At 48.9% G+C, this 17565-nt stretch overlaps 1 protein-coding gene across 5 annotated transcripts in view; it reads left to right on the top strand.

Moving 5' to 3' along the window:
* Positions 1-1308, top strand: part of GRM4 (glutamate metabotropic receptor 4) — a 117084-nt gene extending 115776 nt beyond the window's left edge. For all 5 annotated transcript variants that reach the window (XM_012804685.1, XM_012804683.1, XM_003789107.1 and 2 more), the window contains one exon: positions 866-1308. In XM_012804685.1, the coding sequence (XP_012660139.1) occupies positions 866-915 (50 nt within the window). In that variant the 3' untranslated portion in view covers positions 916-1308. The remainder of the gene's footprint in view (positions 1-865) is intronic.
* The last annotated feature ends 16257 nt before the right edge of the window (positions 1309-17565 follow it).

Raw genomic sequence — 17565 nt, 5'->3', positions numbered from 1 at the left:
ACCACAATACTTGTCCTGCTCAAAGAAGGGAAAAGAGAACATACAGGGGAAACATTCCATTTTAATCAAATGATATAGGAATAGGACTCAGTCCTTCCACTCACATGTCATCAGCAAGAATGTGATCACATTCAAGGCCCTACGTAGCAACAAGGGAGACTGGAAAACAGTCTTGAACTTGGCAATCATGCTGTTAAGGGGGCCCAAGACTGAGGACTGAGGGGAGACGGGGGTGCCAAGAAATAGGAAGTGGATGCACTGTGGGTCGTGGGTATCCAGGAACTGCATTTTGGGGGGCATGGGGCAGAGGGCTGCATTGATCACATGTTTAGCCCTGCGCGGCGCCTCTCTGGTTTTCATTGTTTCCTCTGCTACTCCTTCCCCACTTCTTTCCTCTAGGTCACCATTCTAGTTTGTATAGAACATATTTGCATGTGCTCTTCCAAAATGTGTGGTTGAACTTCTGAAAGACTTCCTTTGACATTATTTTAAGGTTGCATGATAACACAAATAAAAATGATTATTTTACAGGGCGATAGAATTAGCAGGGGCTCTGTGGGGAGATCCTCCCACAGGAGTGGAATTTTGTGGGGGAGTGCTCGAGGGAGGAGTCATTTCTCAAGTGACAAAGGGATGAGGGATGGGTAGTCCAGGCAGGCAGCCCAGCCCAGGAGATGGGAAACCTGGGCCAATCCCCAGGTGCAGGGTTTATGGGGCGCTGACTCCTTGGTTCAGGACTCTGGGCTGGATGGCATGGGTGGTGGGGAGCTATGGTAGGTTCTTGTGCAGGGCAGTGCCCATGTGGAAGGGGTTTTGAAAAAGTCAGCTCCTAACTCCTGGGTATCCCTGATCTCTCTCTTTCTAGCACTGGCCACCAAACAGACATATGTCACCTACACCAACCATGCAATCTAGCTGGGCCACAGAACTGAGCAGGAGGAGGAAGAGCCACGATCCTTGTGGATGGTGTTGGCCCAGGGCCACTCTCAAGGGCCCAGCTGATATCCTGCCTGCCCGTGGGTGTCCACGGACATGGCTTGGTGCTGAGGACAGCAGAACTCCCAGCCATCACTGCTGGGCAGCTTGGGAAAGCCAGGTGGGCAACAGGAGGAGGATGAGGGGCTGGGCAGCTCCAGGCCACATGGAGTATACGTCTTGCACTATTGCCCCTCCTGGCCCCAGACCACAGGGGCTCAGGTCATGTAGGCACCAGTGCTGGTTCTCTCCCTCCCTCCACCTCTGTCTGTGCTACTGGCGACCTTCCCAGTGTGTCTCCAGGCCCCTGTCTTTATGTTCTGTTACCTCTGTTCTCAGCTTTTCTGTGTCTTCTCCTCTTTCTGGCTCTCACCTCTGCCTCCTCTTGTTCATCCTCTGTGTCCACCTCTTCCTGCTTTCTCCTGGCTTCCAGCCGTGTCACTCCTCTCATGCCTTTTTCGTTCCTGTTCTCAACTTCATTTTCATCCAGCCTTTGTTCCTCTCTCCCTTTTCCAATTCACCAAATTTTATGTGTCACAAAAGAGAAAAAAAGGAAAAAAAAAAAAGCAAAACACAAAAAGCCAAAAACAAAAACAAATCTCGAGTGTGTTGCCAAGTGCTGCGTCTTCCTGGTGGCCTCTGTGTGTGTCCCCGTGGCCCACAGCCTGCCAGCCTGCCCGCCTGCCCCACCGTCTGCCGTGTGTCCTGCCCGCCTGCCCGCCTGCCCCTCCTGCCGACCACACGGAGTTCAGTGCCTGGGTGTTTGGTGATGGTTATTGATGACAATGTGTAGCGCATGATTGTTTTTATACCGAGAACATTTCTAATAAAAATAAACACATGGTTTTGCACCTGGGTTCCACATCCACCGAGGGTCCTGCCAGGGGAACATGGGCTCAACTCACGTTCAGAGGGCCTGGAGTTAGAGGGAAGGAAGAACTAGGAGATAGAAACGGCTTCCTGGAATGGCCTTGGGCAGGGTGGGGCCAGGTTTCCAGGTGAGGGGCAGGGACATTGAAGGACAGTCAGAAATCAGCACCTGGTGGACCACTGATTAAGGGGGGTGTTCGGTCCCCTGCCCTGCAGCCCCAAGGGAGGGAGGGATTATTTCCTCACACCCAGAACCTACCCCACATGTACACCAGAGCCTTTCTGCCTGCTGGGAAGTCCTCTTGAGAAATTGGCTTCCCAGGCTGCCAGCACCGCAGCCCTTCTCTCCTCTTGTCTCTAGGTCCAGGTGTTAAGATGTTGTCTGTCTGTCCTGGAAATCAGAGTGTGGCATGTGTGTCCCCAAGTACATGGCATGGTGTGCGTGTGAGTGTCTGTTTTGGCTGCATGTCTGTGTGTACACCTGCACCCCCACATGTCTGTTTGTCCTGTGTGAGTGTTTGTTTTAAGCCCAAGTGAGTGTGAATCCCCATCACACCCACATCATGAGGATGCCTGTCCCAGGCTGGCCTGCTTCCTTGGCAGGTTGGGAGAGGGGTGTGAGAGTGGTTCAGGGGCTGGACTCTGCCAGGGGTAAATTATAGAGCCAGAGACACAATGAGGCCACAGGCAGCAGCTGGTGCCCAGGCTGTCTCTTGGTCCCCTCATGCCCAGGCTGTCTTGGTGTCCCCCTGCCCCACCCCCAAGTTCTGCACCCCTTCCTACTTTCCTAGCTGACTATGTGGGGCATCAAGGGACTGGAGGGACCCTGGGCAGGGAGCTAGGTGGGGACTGGTGTAAGGATGTGAGTAGAGGTAAGGCTGGGGCATGGAACCATGCCGGGTGTTAGTGCCTCCTAGGGGAAGGGGTGGTCTTACACCCCTGTGTTCAGGAAATCTCTTCTCCCCACAGAGTCTGTTGACAGCATCTAGTATATGCTCAATAAAGAATTGGGTGAGGGAAGGAGAGAGAAAGGGGCTATCTCTCAGTGATCATCTTACTTACATAGGATAGTCCCTAAGACTACCCAGAATTGATCCCATCCAGTCCTCCAGCCCAGTCAGGCAAAATTAGGTTGCCAGACCAAGAATGTTTGTCAGAAGCTTTTAGGGCAGTGCTTGTGTGTGAGAAGGAGGGAACAGGATGCAGCCAGCTTTCCCCCTGGGTGATTCTCTGACAGTACCCCCAGTCTAGGCACCTTGCCCCTACTCTGGCCCACTGCTTTCATGAGGTGATGGACGCTCTGATGACAAGGCTGGGTTGGGCCTGGGGCCAGGGCTTGATGCTCAGCTCAGGACTTGCCCAGTTGCCCTTCATCTGTGGGGCATCTGTCTAGGTTCCAAGAGGAGAATCATCTTCTCTCTAAGGGGGGTGCTGCCTCTGTGCTCATCTCAGCTCCCAAGGGAGGGTCTGTGGGAGGCTGGAAATGTTAGTGGGAGGAGACTAAGGGGCTTCTAGGAACCAGGACAGGCTGGGTGGGACTTGGACCATCTGGAGATGGAGGGTTGGCCTAGGCATCCAGGCCCTGCCCTCAGGGGGCTGTCTGTCCTCTGTCAGAGGGGAGAAACACAGTCCTGCCCTCAAGGAGCTTCCAGTCTGATGGGGGAGACATATTAGACTGTGTCCCACAGTAAAATAATTAGGGGAATGAGGTAAACTAAGGGAAGACTAGGGTGTGTGTATGTGTGTGATTTGGGGCAGCTGATCCTGGGGTGCAGTGGGCTCTATGGGACTGAGGTAGACAGGAGGACCAGGCCTCGGCAGGCTTCTGCTAGTCAGACTGGCCCTGGCAATTGAAAAAGTGGGCACTGTTGGGGTCCTGGGTCCATCATCTGGAAGGCTCAGGCCATTGAGGCAGCAGGGCTGAGGTCCTGCACGTGCGCCCAGGTGGGCCCTTATGTACATAGTGGGAAAGACACAAGGCCCTTCCTGGACCACCTGGCTACTCACCTTTGCTCTCCATCCTAAATTATTCATGTGGGACACCCAAGTAGGGTGGACAGTTGCTCAGTATCTTCAGAACTTCATATTTCAATAAGGTGGGGTTTTTCATGGTCCATGACACCCCAGTCAGGGAGCCAGCAGCCCCCAGAGACCTTTGCTCTGTAGGAGGGATTATGGGGTCTCCACAGGCCCTGTGCTCACTCCTCCCCTGGGGCCTCAGCCTCCTTGAGGTTGGAATGAAAGTATTTGGCTAGTGGACATTCTAACCCCAAAAGTGTACTATTTTTTAACCACCAGGGGAACTTTTAGACAATACAGCTGCTGGGCCCCTCTCTAGAACACTAGATCTCAATCTCTGTGGGTGGGCCTGGAGGGGGGTTTAAAAACTCCCCAGAGGATTGGCTGTGTGGTCTAGTGGGCAGGTGTGGTACCAGACCTTGGGCTTTATGAACCCAGGAGAGAACCAGGATGCCCATGCTCCAGCCTGCCTGGGCTGTGCCAGCCTGAGCAGGAGCCCACTGAGCTGGCAAGCTGGCTGGACACATGGGACACTTTTGTAGAACTCCTGAGAACCTGGAGAGACCAGCTTCACAAGCAGTGGCCAAGCTGAAGTCTGGGGTTCCTTCCAGCTCAGAGGACTGGTTCTGAGCTCTAATGCCCTTTGGTCTGTCCCTCCTACCCTGTCTTCTCAGGCCCTGGTAGCAGAGCACAGCAGGACATGTACAGAGCCAGGTCAGGTGGGAGAGAGTTGCCACCTCAGCCTCCAGGCCTACTGAGGGGGTCCTAGGGAGCCCCCAGAAGATGCTGAATCTATAAGAGGCTGTGTGGCCCCTCTCCCTAGAGATACGTCTTTCTGAGGCTCTCGCTTGGTCCCCACAGCTGCCTTCTCCCAGCCACGGGATTCTATCTGCCCACTGAACATCAAGGGGAAACCAAGGCACTGAGGGCTCCTCCCTGCCCTCCTGTATGCCCTGTCTTGGCCATCCACAGGGGTTGGCCCTGGCATTCTGAGCCTCACAGGGCTCACTCCCCACCACCAAGCCAACCTGGCACTGAATGGCACACAACACCAGAATCTCACTTCAGTTGGCAAAAGCAGCAATTAGCATCTAATGAGGCTTCTTGCTTTATTTTTAGGTAACCTCCAAGGCCCTGCCTGTGTAATTCAGCCCGCCATTGCTCGGCAGATAATTAAAGCATGTCACCGTAATTTGCCTTTTTTTTTCTTTAATAAAGCCCTGTAATTATGTTTTTATTGTGAGTGAGAGGGGAAAAGGTGGAGGAAAGGAAAGCAAAGTGAGGTGGGGGTGGGGCAGGAAGTGGGGCTTGGCTCCCTCCACCAGCTCCTCCCATTCCCAGCAGAGCCCCCAGGACTGACTTAACTTTCCCCTTTCCTTACAAAACCAGCTCAGGTTGCTTCAGCATCATCCAATGGGCAAAGCTGAAACCAGAGTACCCATAAGTTAACGATCCTTGGGCTGGGTATGGGCACGTGGGAATTCTTTATACTATCCTTCTGTGTGTGCTGGAACATTTCCATAATAAAAAGTTAAATAAAACTCCACTCCCGGGAAGGGGTCTCCTGACTGCCTGGCAGCTGGTATCTGCTCTCAGGGCACTTGTTCCTTTTCTCTGACTATGAGGTGCAGGGCTGTCATTTCCATCATTTCGGTGTTAGTGAGCAGTGATGGATGATCTTTCTGGGGCATCTGAAATCAGACTTTCCAAGCTGCAGGCCAGCTGGGAACAGGCAGGGCAGCTGCCCACATGGCTTCAGGGAGCCTGCTGCCCTCAAACATCTTCCCAACTGCCAGCTGTGATGCCTAAATTTCTATGGTTAAAGCCTCAGGCTGCTGGGCCAAGGCATATTCTCTCAAAACATGTCAACCAGATGGCAACCACGTTGGAATCTGGCCTCAAGATGCCAGCTGTCCCGAAGGTGTGGGCCGTGGGACAGGTAAGTTTTTTTTTTTTTTTTTTTTTGACAGGTGAGTTCTGAAAGAGCTTCCCAGATTACCCTCATTTAAGCAGCATTCCCTTGTCCACCTTCTGGATACCACCTGAGCCCCTGACATTGTGTTCCATTTACTCAGTTTGCTCATTACCTTTCCCCCAGGAGAATGTCAGCCCTGTGAGGGCAGGGGCTTTTGTCTGTTTGATCACAGCTAAATCTCAGGGCCTAGGCCAGTACCTGGCACATAGCCAGCATACAATAAATGTCTGTTAAATGAATCAGGAGGGGAGCTGAACTGGATATTTGGACCTATTTAGCTGTCTCCCAACACTTAGTTCAATCTGTGAGTCTCTGCCCAAAGTCTGATGGCACATTTCTTTATTTGAGCTTCCTAATGTCTTCACTTAGAGACCTGGATTCTAGGTAAGTCTCTGCCACCAACTCCCTGTGTGCCCTTGGGCAAGTAGCTTTCCCTCTCTGGGGCTCACTTTCTAATCCTTAAAATGTAGTATTGAGCTCTGAGCTCTCAGAACCTGGGTAAGCAGCCAGCATTCCAGCAGTGCAGAAAGGGGAGGCGACTGCTGAGAAGAGTCTTTTGGGACCAGTTACCATGGCAACTGTGTGCTCAATAGGGGTGGGGGAGGGGCTTAAGTATGCAAAGCAGGCCCTTCCTTTGGCTTCCCCAGCCCAGGTTGTTTGTCTGTGATTGGAGGAAGACGTTTTCTTAACATTATGAAGCCGTGGAGGAGGATGGAGAGGGTGGGCCTGCTGGCCTGTGCTCTGCCACTCCTTCACTTGCTGGTAAAGAAAGAAAAGAACTAAGTGTTGAAGCTGGAGAGGACCCCAACCACCCACTGCCCACATCACACACTTTAACAGAGGAGGAAACTGAGGCCCAAAGAGTCAGGAGGCTTATCAAGACTTGAGAGGCCTCAGAAAGACCCTATACCATCGGTGGCCCTGGCTCTCTGGGAGCACAAGGGTTTTTAGGAGGCCCAGTAAACACTCTCTTCTGAGCTTGGAAGAGGCTCTTGCAAAAGTAGGGAGAGGAGCTTGGAGGGAAGGATCTACCTTGCTTGTCCCATCCTTAGAGGTGGACAATATAGGCAGGAAAGAGGCAGGTACCAACACAGATGAGGCCACCCAAGGGGTGAGAGATTGTGGCTTTGGTCTCTGCCAGGTCTGGCTTTGGTCTCTGTCAGGTCTCTGTGACTGAGACAGTTTAGAGTCTTAGCTCTCTGAACTGCAGTTTCTACATCTGTGAAATAGAGAAAATAATATCTGCTGAAAATAATATCAAAACCACAGAATCACAGGAGATCAGGAAGGACAGGAGCCCTCCCCTTGAGTGTTGGCTGCCTCCCCTTCCAGGACAGTATGCTCCCTGTGCTCTTCCTCCCACACAGACTCTCCTCCTCTGTGCTTCTGGGCTACTTCCACCCACTCTTCAAATGCTAGGGTTCCCTCTAGGGTTCCAGGCCTACAGCTCTTTTCTTCTTCCACTTCAAAAGTTCCTTGGCCTCTCTCATTTAAACTCATGGCTTCAGCGCTTTCCAAATAGTCCCTGTTCTCCCCCTTCACTTCCCAGCCTCCTTTACAGTTGGGTTTGATGTGACTATTCGGTACAATGAGTGTGGCTAGAAATAATCCTGTTCACCGCCAGTCTGCAGCCAGGTGTACCTCCTCCATGCCCATCTCCTCTTGCTGTGCCAACCTTGGAGGTCATATATTGAGACGGTGGCACATAAGATGGAGGGCCCACTGCCAACCCATGATGAACTTCCTATGACAAAAAAATAAACTTCCTTTATGCTAAGATGCTGAGATTTCAGGGTTTATTTTTCACTAAGTTATAGGTTTCCTTATCCTACCCAATATACCACCATCTGAATGCCATATCTGTGTATCTCTCCCAATCTCCAAACCTTCTTTTGAGCCCTCCACTGGCTACTCAGAATTGTCTGCAATGGAACCCACAGTCTCCTCCAAAATCTACTCCTCCGCCCTCTGCCCATATCCTGTGATTCCCATTTTGGTGGTTAGCAGCCACCCAAGACAGAAACCTGTACCTTCTCCTAGACCCCCCTCCCCATTTCTCATCAGTTGCTAAGTCCCCACCATTCCCTCTGCCCTCTCTAGGGCCCAGGGCCACCTTCTGGAGTGAAGCTCACATCACTTCTCCCCCCTGGATGGCTGTCACCATCTTCCAGCTCCTCCACCAGCTTTCAGGCTTTATTGCAGTACTTTAAAGGTGTTGCTCTCTGTCTTCTGAATTGCATTGTTTCCAAGGAGCATCCTTATCTTTGCTATTAGCCTTACCTCTGTCCTTTTGTATATAATGATGTCTCTTCCCTCTGCTTTTAAGCTTTTTCCTTTCCCACTGGTTTTAAGCAATTTGATTATGATATACCCTTGTGTAGTTTTCTTCATGTTTCTTTTATTTGGGTTTTGTTGAGCATCTTGGATGTGTGGGTTCATAGTTTTCATTATATTTGGAAAATTTTTGACCATTATGTTTTCAAAAATGTTTCTGTCCACCCTTTTATCTTCTCTCCTTTGGAGACTTCTATTACACATAGGTATGTTGGGCCTCAAAGTTGTCTGACGACTCAGTGATGCTCTATTCATTTTATTTCTGGCCTTTTTTCGTTCTGTGTTTCATTTTGTACAATTTCTATTGCTATATCTTGAAGTTCACTAACCCTTTCTTCTGTGGTGACCAACATGTTGTTAATTATATCCAGTGCATTTTAAAAATCTCAGCATTGTAGCTGTCATCAGTAGAAGCTTGATTGGGTCTTTTTTTTTTTTTTTAGAGACAGAGTCTCACTTTATTGCCCTTGGTAGAATGCTGTGGCATCACAGCTCACAGCAATCTCCAACTCCTGGGCTTAGGCAATTCTCTTGCCTCAGCCTCCCAAGTAGCTGGGACTACAGGCCTCCCCCCCCCACCAAGGCCCGGCCATTGTTTTGTTGTTGCAGTTTGGCCAGGGCCAGGTTTGAACCCACCACCCTCTGTATATGAGGCTGGTGCCCTACTCACGGAGCCACAGGCACCGTCCTTGATTGGGTCTTTTTTATATCTTCTGCATCTCTAGTTAAATGTTCATTTTTCCTCTAGCTTCTTGAACATATGGAATACAATTACAGTAACTGTTTGAATATCCTTGTCTACTAATTCTAACATCCGTGTCATTTCTGGGCTGGTTTCAATTGGTTTTTCTTCTTGTTATGTGTCACATTTTCCTCCTTCTTTGTATACTTTTATTTGGTGAAATTTACTTCATTGGATGGTGATTTTTTTTTTATATTGAGAAATATTCTTGAACTTTGTCTGGATTGTGGTTCAGTTACTTGGAAATGGTTTGATCTTTTCAGGTATTGCTCTTAAGCTTTGTTAGGATCAGAGCAGCATTTAGTCCAGGGCTAATTTTGCCCTACTATGACGCAAAACCTCTGTGAGTTCTCCAACCTATGCCCTGTAAATCACAAGGTTTTCCACGCTGGCTGGAAGACCATGTATGAGCCCTAGTGACTGTTCCTTCTAATGACACTAAGGTAGTTTCTGTGCTGGGACTTGAAGCACTGATCAGTATTTAGCTGAGCACAGGGTCTCTCTCTGGGTGGTTCTCTCCTCCCTGGACTCTGACCTGTGAACGCTAGCCACCTTGGCCTCCCTGGACTCTAGCTCAGTTTCCTTTGTGGGGTCCCCTCTCCCTGTGCCACAGCCTGGGAACTCTCTCTGAGTGGGGCAATGGTAGACTCACCTCATTTGTTTCCCATCTCTTAGGAATCATTGTCGTTTGTTGCTTAATGTCCACTGTCTTGAAAACCATGGTTTCATGTATTTTATTTATTTTTTTCTACTTATTTTAGACAAGAAGGTAAGTCTCGTCTCTTGTTAGGGACTGAATCTTTGTGTCCCCCCAAATTCATATGTTAAAACCTCATTCCCTAATGAGATGGTATTAGAAGGTGGGTCCTTTGGGAGGTAATTAGGATTAGATGAGGTCATCAGGCCAGAACCTTCAGGAATGAAACTAGTTCCACCTGAAAGTCTGGAGAGCTCTCACTTCTCACTCTGCTCTCCATCATGCGAGGATACAAGTGGTGGCTTTCTGCAACCTGAAAGGGACATCACCAGACAACCATGCCACAACCCTGCTCTCAATTTTTAGCCTCCAGAACTGTGAGAAATAAATTCCTGCTGTTTATAAGCACCCAGGCTGTGGTAATTTGTCGCAGCAGCCCAAACTAACTAAACATCTCTGCTACTTCATTTCATTTCGGTGAAGTGTCCTCCTGTTTTTTTATGACACATCCCCCCACTCAATTGCAATTAACTTTCTCTTTGCCCTGCCTAGTGACAAGAAGGGTTAACTCAGTGCCAGGCATTCTAAGTTTTATGTGGTTTGAATTGTTTAATCCTTACAACAACTATATGAGGGAAGTACTTTGTTCCCATTTTGTAGATGGAGACAAAGGGGCTCAAAGAGGTTAAATAACTTGTTTGAGTGTACACAGGCAGGAAGTGGTGGAGCTGGGGTTTGAACGCAGGCAGCCAGGCTCCAGTCCTCGTTCTGAGCCTCCCCTCCACACTGCCTCTCTGAGACTCTCCAGTTGCTTCTGCCTCCACCATCATTCCTTCAGTCAATTGTTTTTCAAGGACTACTGTGTACCAGGTCTATGGCTAGTTCCTAGAGACATGGAGTAACCAGGTGAAGAAATAATTATGAACTACGGGAAGTGGAGAGTAGCTCCACACACCGGGATCTCAGAGGAGAGTCCCTGCATCTGTTTCCTGAAGGAGTGACACCTGAGCTGATCCCTGAAGGCTGTGGGATCTGTCAGGTGGAGAGAGGGAAGCGTATTTCAGGGATGAGCAAAGGATGAGATGATAAGAAATTTGGGAAGAGGAACCAAGTAGAGATAATGGGAAGATGACAATGAGCACTCCAGGGTGAGGGAAGAAACTGGAGAGGTGGGCAAGGGCAAGGGAGGGGGTTTGTAGGCTATACCCAGTGGCTTGGACTTCAGTCTAAGAAGGGAGTGACCTGGTCAGAGCTGTAAATTGGGACAGTCACTCTGTGGATGACAGATTGGAAAGGCCTGGTGCGGGGTCTAGGAGATCCGTTAGGAGGCTAGTGCCATGGGTCTGGTGAGAGATGAGGACCTGGTGGGAGTGACTTGGCTGGACATGGAGGGTAACTAAGTGGCTGGAAGGGTAATGGCGGCTTGGATGACTGGATGGTGGAGCTGCTGGAAGGGGAGAGACAGGGCCTGTGCTTCTAGGTTATATCTTTAAAGGGAATGGGCATGCACTCCCTTCAACCGTCTCCCCTTCCCTCTGGTAGGATGCAGATATGACTGCAGGAGCTGGAGTAGCCACCTCCAACTCAGAGATTGAAGCCAAGTTTAAGGGATGGCAAAACTACACTGCCGCTTAAGAAGGATCTAGCTCTGGACTGTAAAGCGTGGGAGAAATCAACTTCTAACTTGCTGAACCATTGTATTTTTGAGCCTCTGTGATAGGAGCTTAGCATATCCTTGAGCTAATGTACCTACTGATGAGCCACCAATTCCCCCCCTGTGTGAGCTTTGCTGGTGCTGATCCTGTGCTAGAGGTGCCACCCCTTCAGCCACTTCCAGCCCCTCCTACCCCTGAACACAGATAACATCAGGTCAAGATTCTACTTGGGCCAGACACAGGGAGCACAGCTGGAAGACCACATGAGGACAGAAGTTCAAGGCCAGCCTGGGCAACAAAATAAAACGCTGACTCTAATAATAATTCTTTTAAAAGATGCTACTTTGGCATTCCTTCTTCTAGAACTCATCCTTCTGCCATGCCTCCATGACTCTACCCTTTATTGTGCTTTCTTGGCCACTTCTGCATCCTAGACCATAAGCTTCTCGGGGGTTATGTCTTATTCTTCTTTGTGTGGTCAATGCCTACTTCCAGTGGGAACTCAGTATGTGCTGGTTGGATTCTGAGCAGTTGACAGGGAGAGCATGTCATAGGTTGTCAGAAGACTCAAATGAGCTCACTGCATTAGTCAGGTGGGCTCGGCAATGCTGTGTAACAAACGTTTACAAATCCTCAGTGGGTTAAAAACACAAAGGATCTTTCTCTTAGCTCACACTGTCTATTCAGGTGGCTCAGGGAGGGGTCTGTTCATCACAGTTACTCAGGTACCACGGATGATGCAGGTGCTTCTGTCCTCTGATGTCATTGCCTCCACACAGGCTTTCTTGGCAGGGCAAGAGAACGTGGAGAATTGCACACCAGCTCTAACATGCTTCTACATGAGCTTGAGACTATCCTTTCTACTCATATTTCATTGGTCAAAGGAGGTCTTACAGCCACATCTAACTTCAAAGGGATGAAGATATGTAATCGTATCTACCCAGGAGGGGAGAACTGGAACTACTGGTTAGTAGTGATGATATCTACCATAGCTGAGTATGCAAAAGTCTGGTACAATATTGAGAATATAGTACACCATCAGTTAGTGTTTGTGTCTGTCCCTCAGTCCATCTTTCAACAGTATTTCCCCGTATACAGTGGGAAAAAAACAGCGATTGTTCCTTGTCCCACGGAGCTTTGGTCAAGTGGGACAGACATTTCTCAAATCAACACACTTCTATGTAGATAATTCTGGTGTGTAACAAAGTGCTCTGAAGGACAAGAACAGGTCCCATGAGAGAATAATGGTGTGTGTGAGCGTGTGCGCATGTCTGACTACGTTATAATGGGGGTCAGGAAAGGCCTATCTAAGAGAGCAGCCTTTAAGGTGAGACCAGAAAAAGTCAGGGGAAGGTGAGAGGAGAGCTTTTTGGGCAAAGGGAATAGCATGTGCAAGGGCCCAGAGGTTGGGGAGAGTCTGGACTGGCAAGTTTAAGAAGCTGAAGGAGGCCCCCAAGGCTGGCCTAGAGTGACTGAAGGAGAGTGTGGGCAGTGAGGGCAGACAGGCCTGCAGGGAGGTTACCCAGGACCTAGTATCTGCAGCTGGGAGGCCATTGGAAGGCTTCAAGCAGATTAAGGTGTGATAAACACCTTTCATGACCTCTGAAGTATTTGTATGTTTCTTTCTTTTTTTTGGCAGTTTTTTTTTTTTTTTTCCCACTGGGGCTGGGTTTGAACCAGCCACCTCTGGCATATGGGACCTGCGCCCTACCCTTCTGAGCCACAGGCACTGCCCCCAAGTAGTTTTATGTTTCAGGGCTAAGGCCACAGAATCCTTTGCTTCTCCTATGCTTGCTCCCTGGGAAACTCAACAGGTCCCAAATATGTGTCTCCTGCCCTCTCTTCATACCTGAACTTGACCCACTTGGCCCACTCTCCTCCCCAGCTCTGCCAGGCACCTCTGCCTTGTGATGTACAGATCCAGACTCCTGACAACCCCCTCAGCCTGCTCCCTCCCTCCTCCTCCTTCTATGAAAAGCCCCACCATCCTCATGGTCAGAAACTTTGGGATCAAGTTCAACACCTCCCCTCTCATACTCCTTATCCTATGTGTCAGCAACTCCTGTGGGCTTACATTAAGGTGCCTTCAGAATCTAACTGCTTCTCATCATGTGCCCAAACTGCTGCCCTCCCTAGTTATTGAAAAGCCCCAAGCCTCTGGTTTCAGCTCTTGCCCTCCACACAGCAGCCAGAGCAACCTTGTGAAAATGTAGTATGAATTCTGCCTTACCCTCACTGAGATCCTGGTGGCTTCTTATCACACTCTAAGAAAACCCCAAACCTCTGGCCCAGCCTGTGTGGCTCTCAGGGCCCTGTCCTTGGTGTTCCTCTATTCTTGTTGCCTCCTCTTCTCTCCCTTCCTTACCCCGCCACTTGGGCCTCCCCACTCTTCACAAACTGTGCAACCTCCTTCTCCTCTCTGATTCTGGCATGCTTTGCTGAGCTAAGCTGTCCTCACAGAGAGGCTCTTCCTGACCACCCACCTCAAACAGCAGCCACCCCCATTGCTGCAGCCACTGACAGCTTCCTTTTTCCTCTGAGATCTCAGTACTCCCTGGCACTAGTTGCTGTGCCTCTCTCCCCAGAACGTAAGTGCTGTGTGAGCAGGAACTGTGTTTTCTACTGAACGTCCAATGCCCAAAACAGGGCCTGGCACATGGAGAATGTTCCTTAAACACCAAATGAATGAATGAATGAATGAAGCAAATGACCTTGAAATTCTAGGCACTAGTAGCAGGACAAAGACTTTACTTTGTCTTATTGAGGGCAAGGCCAGTAGGGGTTGCTGGCAACTGGGCTTCTGGAAATGGAGAACTACTTTGGAATAGGCTCCTTCACCCCAGGCAGAGTCCCAGTTACACATAAGCAAGCCCAAACCCACCCCCATTTGTTCTTGAGAGAAAACCAAAAAGTCACTACAAATGGGAATGCAGAGGCTGCAGTTTGCAATGTTAAGTGTGCTGTTTCCTCATGTAAATTGGGAGCAGCGCTAGCCTGACTGTGCCCTTGAAGCATTAGAGAAATGCTTTTCCCTCAGTGCACGTTTAGACTGCACTGTGGTTGTCCCAACATGGTGTCCCTCTGAAGTCTAATAAACCAGACTCTGGGAAATGTAATTCTGGTTATTATTATTGCTTGCCTGAGGCCAGAACCAAGCCTCATTCATTCATTTAATCATTCATTCATTCATTTATTCAACAAGTTGGTACTGAGCACCTGGTGTGGGCCAGACACTATAAGCCAGAGTGAACAGGGCTGACACAGACCCCAAGGAAAGGAATTACCTGGGTCTTGGCTGGGAGGTGGAAGTGTGGGAAGAGGATACTCTCTGAGGCTGTGAGCCAGGGAGGCAAAGAGGCCAGGAGATTTGGGGAGATTTGGGGAGGCAGGAGGTTGTAGAATCAGGTCTGAGCCTCATGGAATCAGTCAGGGACCACAAAGAGGGTGGGATTTGGGGATCCATGAGCCCCAAGAGCAACTGCTACTGGCTGGCATGTCATACACTCTCAGGACTCCTTCAATTGTCTCTAGAACCTTCTATAACTCAGCACTGGGCTGCCAGGTGCACACTAGTGCAGGGAGAGGAGGTGAAATAGAGAAGGCGGTTCCCGGGCAGTAAGAGGTGAGCCAGAGCAGCAAACATCAGAGAGGAGAATGCAGGCAGGTGAAAATGACAAGTGGGTGTCCTAAAAATCTCCAACAGAACAGACAGAAGTGCTCCATTAAAAAGCAAAACAAAACCAAAAAACAACTATTCTGTTTAAATGTATAGCTGTGTATATTAGGTGAATGAATGAGTGAGTGAGTGAATAAAAGGAAAACCTTTAGGGTGTCAAACATACAGAGGGTGCTGGAAGCCTGAGTGTCAGGGACTCTGAAGCCACAGGGATACCTCAGGTCATCTGTGCATCTCTATGAGCCACAGTAGCACAACTGACATTTGGAGCCTAATTACTCTTTGTTGTGGGGGGCTGTCCTGTAGGATGTTCAGCAGCATCGCTGGCCTCACTTCCCGCCTCTAGCATGACAGGCAAAATTTTATGTTGCCAGACCTTGCTAAGTATCTCCTGGGGACAAAGTTGTCCAGGTGGAGAACCCCTGGCCTAGGGGTTTGAGTGTAAAGGGCCCACAGGGAAGAAGGAGACAGGTTGCGGGGAGGGGGTGGGGGTGGGGGGAGCGGAACTATATTGAGAGTGCCACAAGAAACCCAGAACTCTCAAAAGGCTATATACTTTTTGTGGAAGGACTGAGAAAAAAATTCCATTCAATGGCAATGAGAAATTATAAGAACAGTTGTCTATTTCAGCATGTGCTCTAGATAAGAAAAAAGCCTTCTTTAAATTTGTAATCACAAGCCTGCCCACACAGGGGGCTGGGTAAACATTTGCATTATGTGCATATTCAGGAAACTCCAACTGATAGGATTGACTATAAATGTGTTGGTAGCACCTAGCTACCTGGCTGGCAGAAGCAAAAGCAAATTCTCTTGGGAGGGATATACCCTCAACTTCTGCTGTACAGGATTCCCATGGGTAGAGACTAGGTAAGCTTGAGTTTACAAAACAAAATTACAAGGCACACAAGAAAGCAACAGAGGGAGTCAGTAAAAACAGCAAATGGTGAAATTAGACCTTCAAGACTTATGATATTGAAATTCTCAAATCCAGAATATTTTTTAAAAAATAGCATGTTTAAAATGCTTAAAGAAATAAAGATGCTATCAGAAGAACCAGGCAAATATGAAAATGAACAAAGAAACTAAGAAATGAAAATGATAATATTGAAATTTAAAACCTGATGGTTGGGTTAAAAGCATATTAGATACAGTTGAAGAGCCAGTTAGTGAACTGGAAAATAGATATGAAGAAATCATTAGCTATAATGTAGCACAGAGAGAAAAATACGAACAAGAGGGAAAAAGATATGTAATATAAAATGAGGAGTCTAACAAATATCATCCAGGAATTCTAGAGATCACTGAGAGAATTGGGGGAGGCAATATTTAAAAATACATTGATTAGGATTTTTTCAGAAAGAAGACAAATCCTAGGAAGGAAGCATAAAGAATTCTTAGCAGAGTAAATAAAGAGAAACCCAGACCTAAAAATATCCTGGTGAAACTGTAGGAACCCAAAACCATCTTAAATTTCAGATTACAAGTCACCCAGGACAGATCTGTGGTACATGAACTCTGTTCTGGGGATGCCCCAAAGTAACCTAGGGAAGAGTGCCTTGGGAGAAATGCTGGACGACTGCCAGCATGAGCAGGTGGGAACTCAGACCATTACTGTTAAAATACTTAAAAAATATTGTTTTAGTGTTTCTTCAAGCTGGGCCTGATGGTTTCACAGCCCAGTGAATGTGGATGGGTATGTGAGGGGAACACGCATAATCATGGGCTGTGGAAGGTTCCTTTTGCCTGGAGAGGATGAGGCCTGTCTTTGCAGCCCTGCCTCACTACAGTCTGTGAAGGGCAGTGTTCACCACTTGGAGTAGGCCCTGAGGGGAATGGAAAAGGACCAGGTTTGACTATAGACCTCTAGTCCTGCTTAAGGCTACTGCCCTCAAGGGATTCTGGAGGACCCTAAGGACTACCTTTCCATTCACAACGGCTTAGTGGATGTGGTGATGGGCTATAAGAGGAAGCTGGGAATGGTGGGATAGGAAAATGGTGGGATAGCTGGGACGTGTGCAGGAAATTGTGGAGGACAGGAGATGGTGCTAAGAAGTAACTCAGGCATACCTCTACTTATCAGGAACAGCAGCATCTCCCTTACCCCCAACACCCCTCACACCCCTCACCCCAACACACACACACACACACACACACACACACACACACTTCTCCATTCTTCCTATGACTTTCTCACCAAACAAGCCTCATTAATCGTCTAATAACCGGATTAATTAAGGACGCTGAAAGTAAACAGCAAGAAGGTAATTTGATCCTGATTACTGTGTAATTGTGGGAGGATGAACTTATTTGAATATGCAAAGAAGACTCTAAACAGAGAGAATGACAATGGAAGGAAGTAATTGTGTATCTGACCCCCCTCTCTACCTTAGCTCTCCCTCCCATCTCTACTCTCCTCCAGACCCCTCCTTAGCCTCAGTTGAAAGCTGAGAGTCAGAAGGCGCCTGTGGTTCAGTGAGTAGGGCGCCGGCCCCATATACCGAGGGTGGCGGGTTCAAACCCAGCCCCGGCCAAACTGCAACAGAAAATAGCTGGGCGTTGTGGCGGGCACCTGTAGCCCTAGCTACTTGGGAGGCTGAGGCAGAAGAATCGCCTAAGCCCAGG

Source organism: Otolemur garnettii, unplaced genomic scaffold (assembly GCF_000181295.1).
Source record: "Otolemur garnettii isolate 467f Iridium unplaced genomic scaffold, OtoGar3 scaffold00031, whole genome shotgun sequence".
Classification (NCBI taxonomy): domain Eukaryota; kingdom Metazoa; phylum Chordata; class Mammalia; order Primates; family Galagidae; genus Otolemur; species Otolemur garnettii.
Note: the sequence above shows the minus strand (reverse complement) of the source record. Positions and strands in the feature narration are given on the sequence as shown.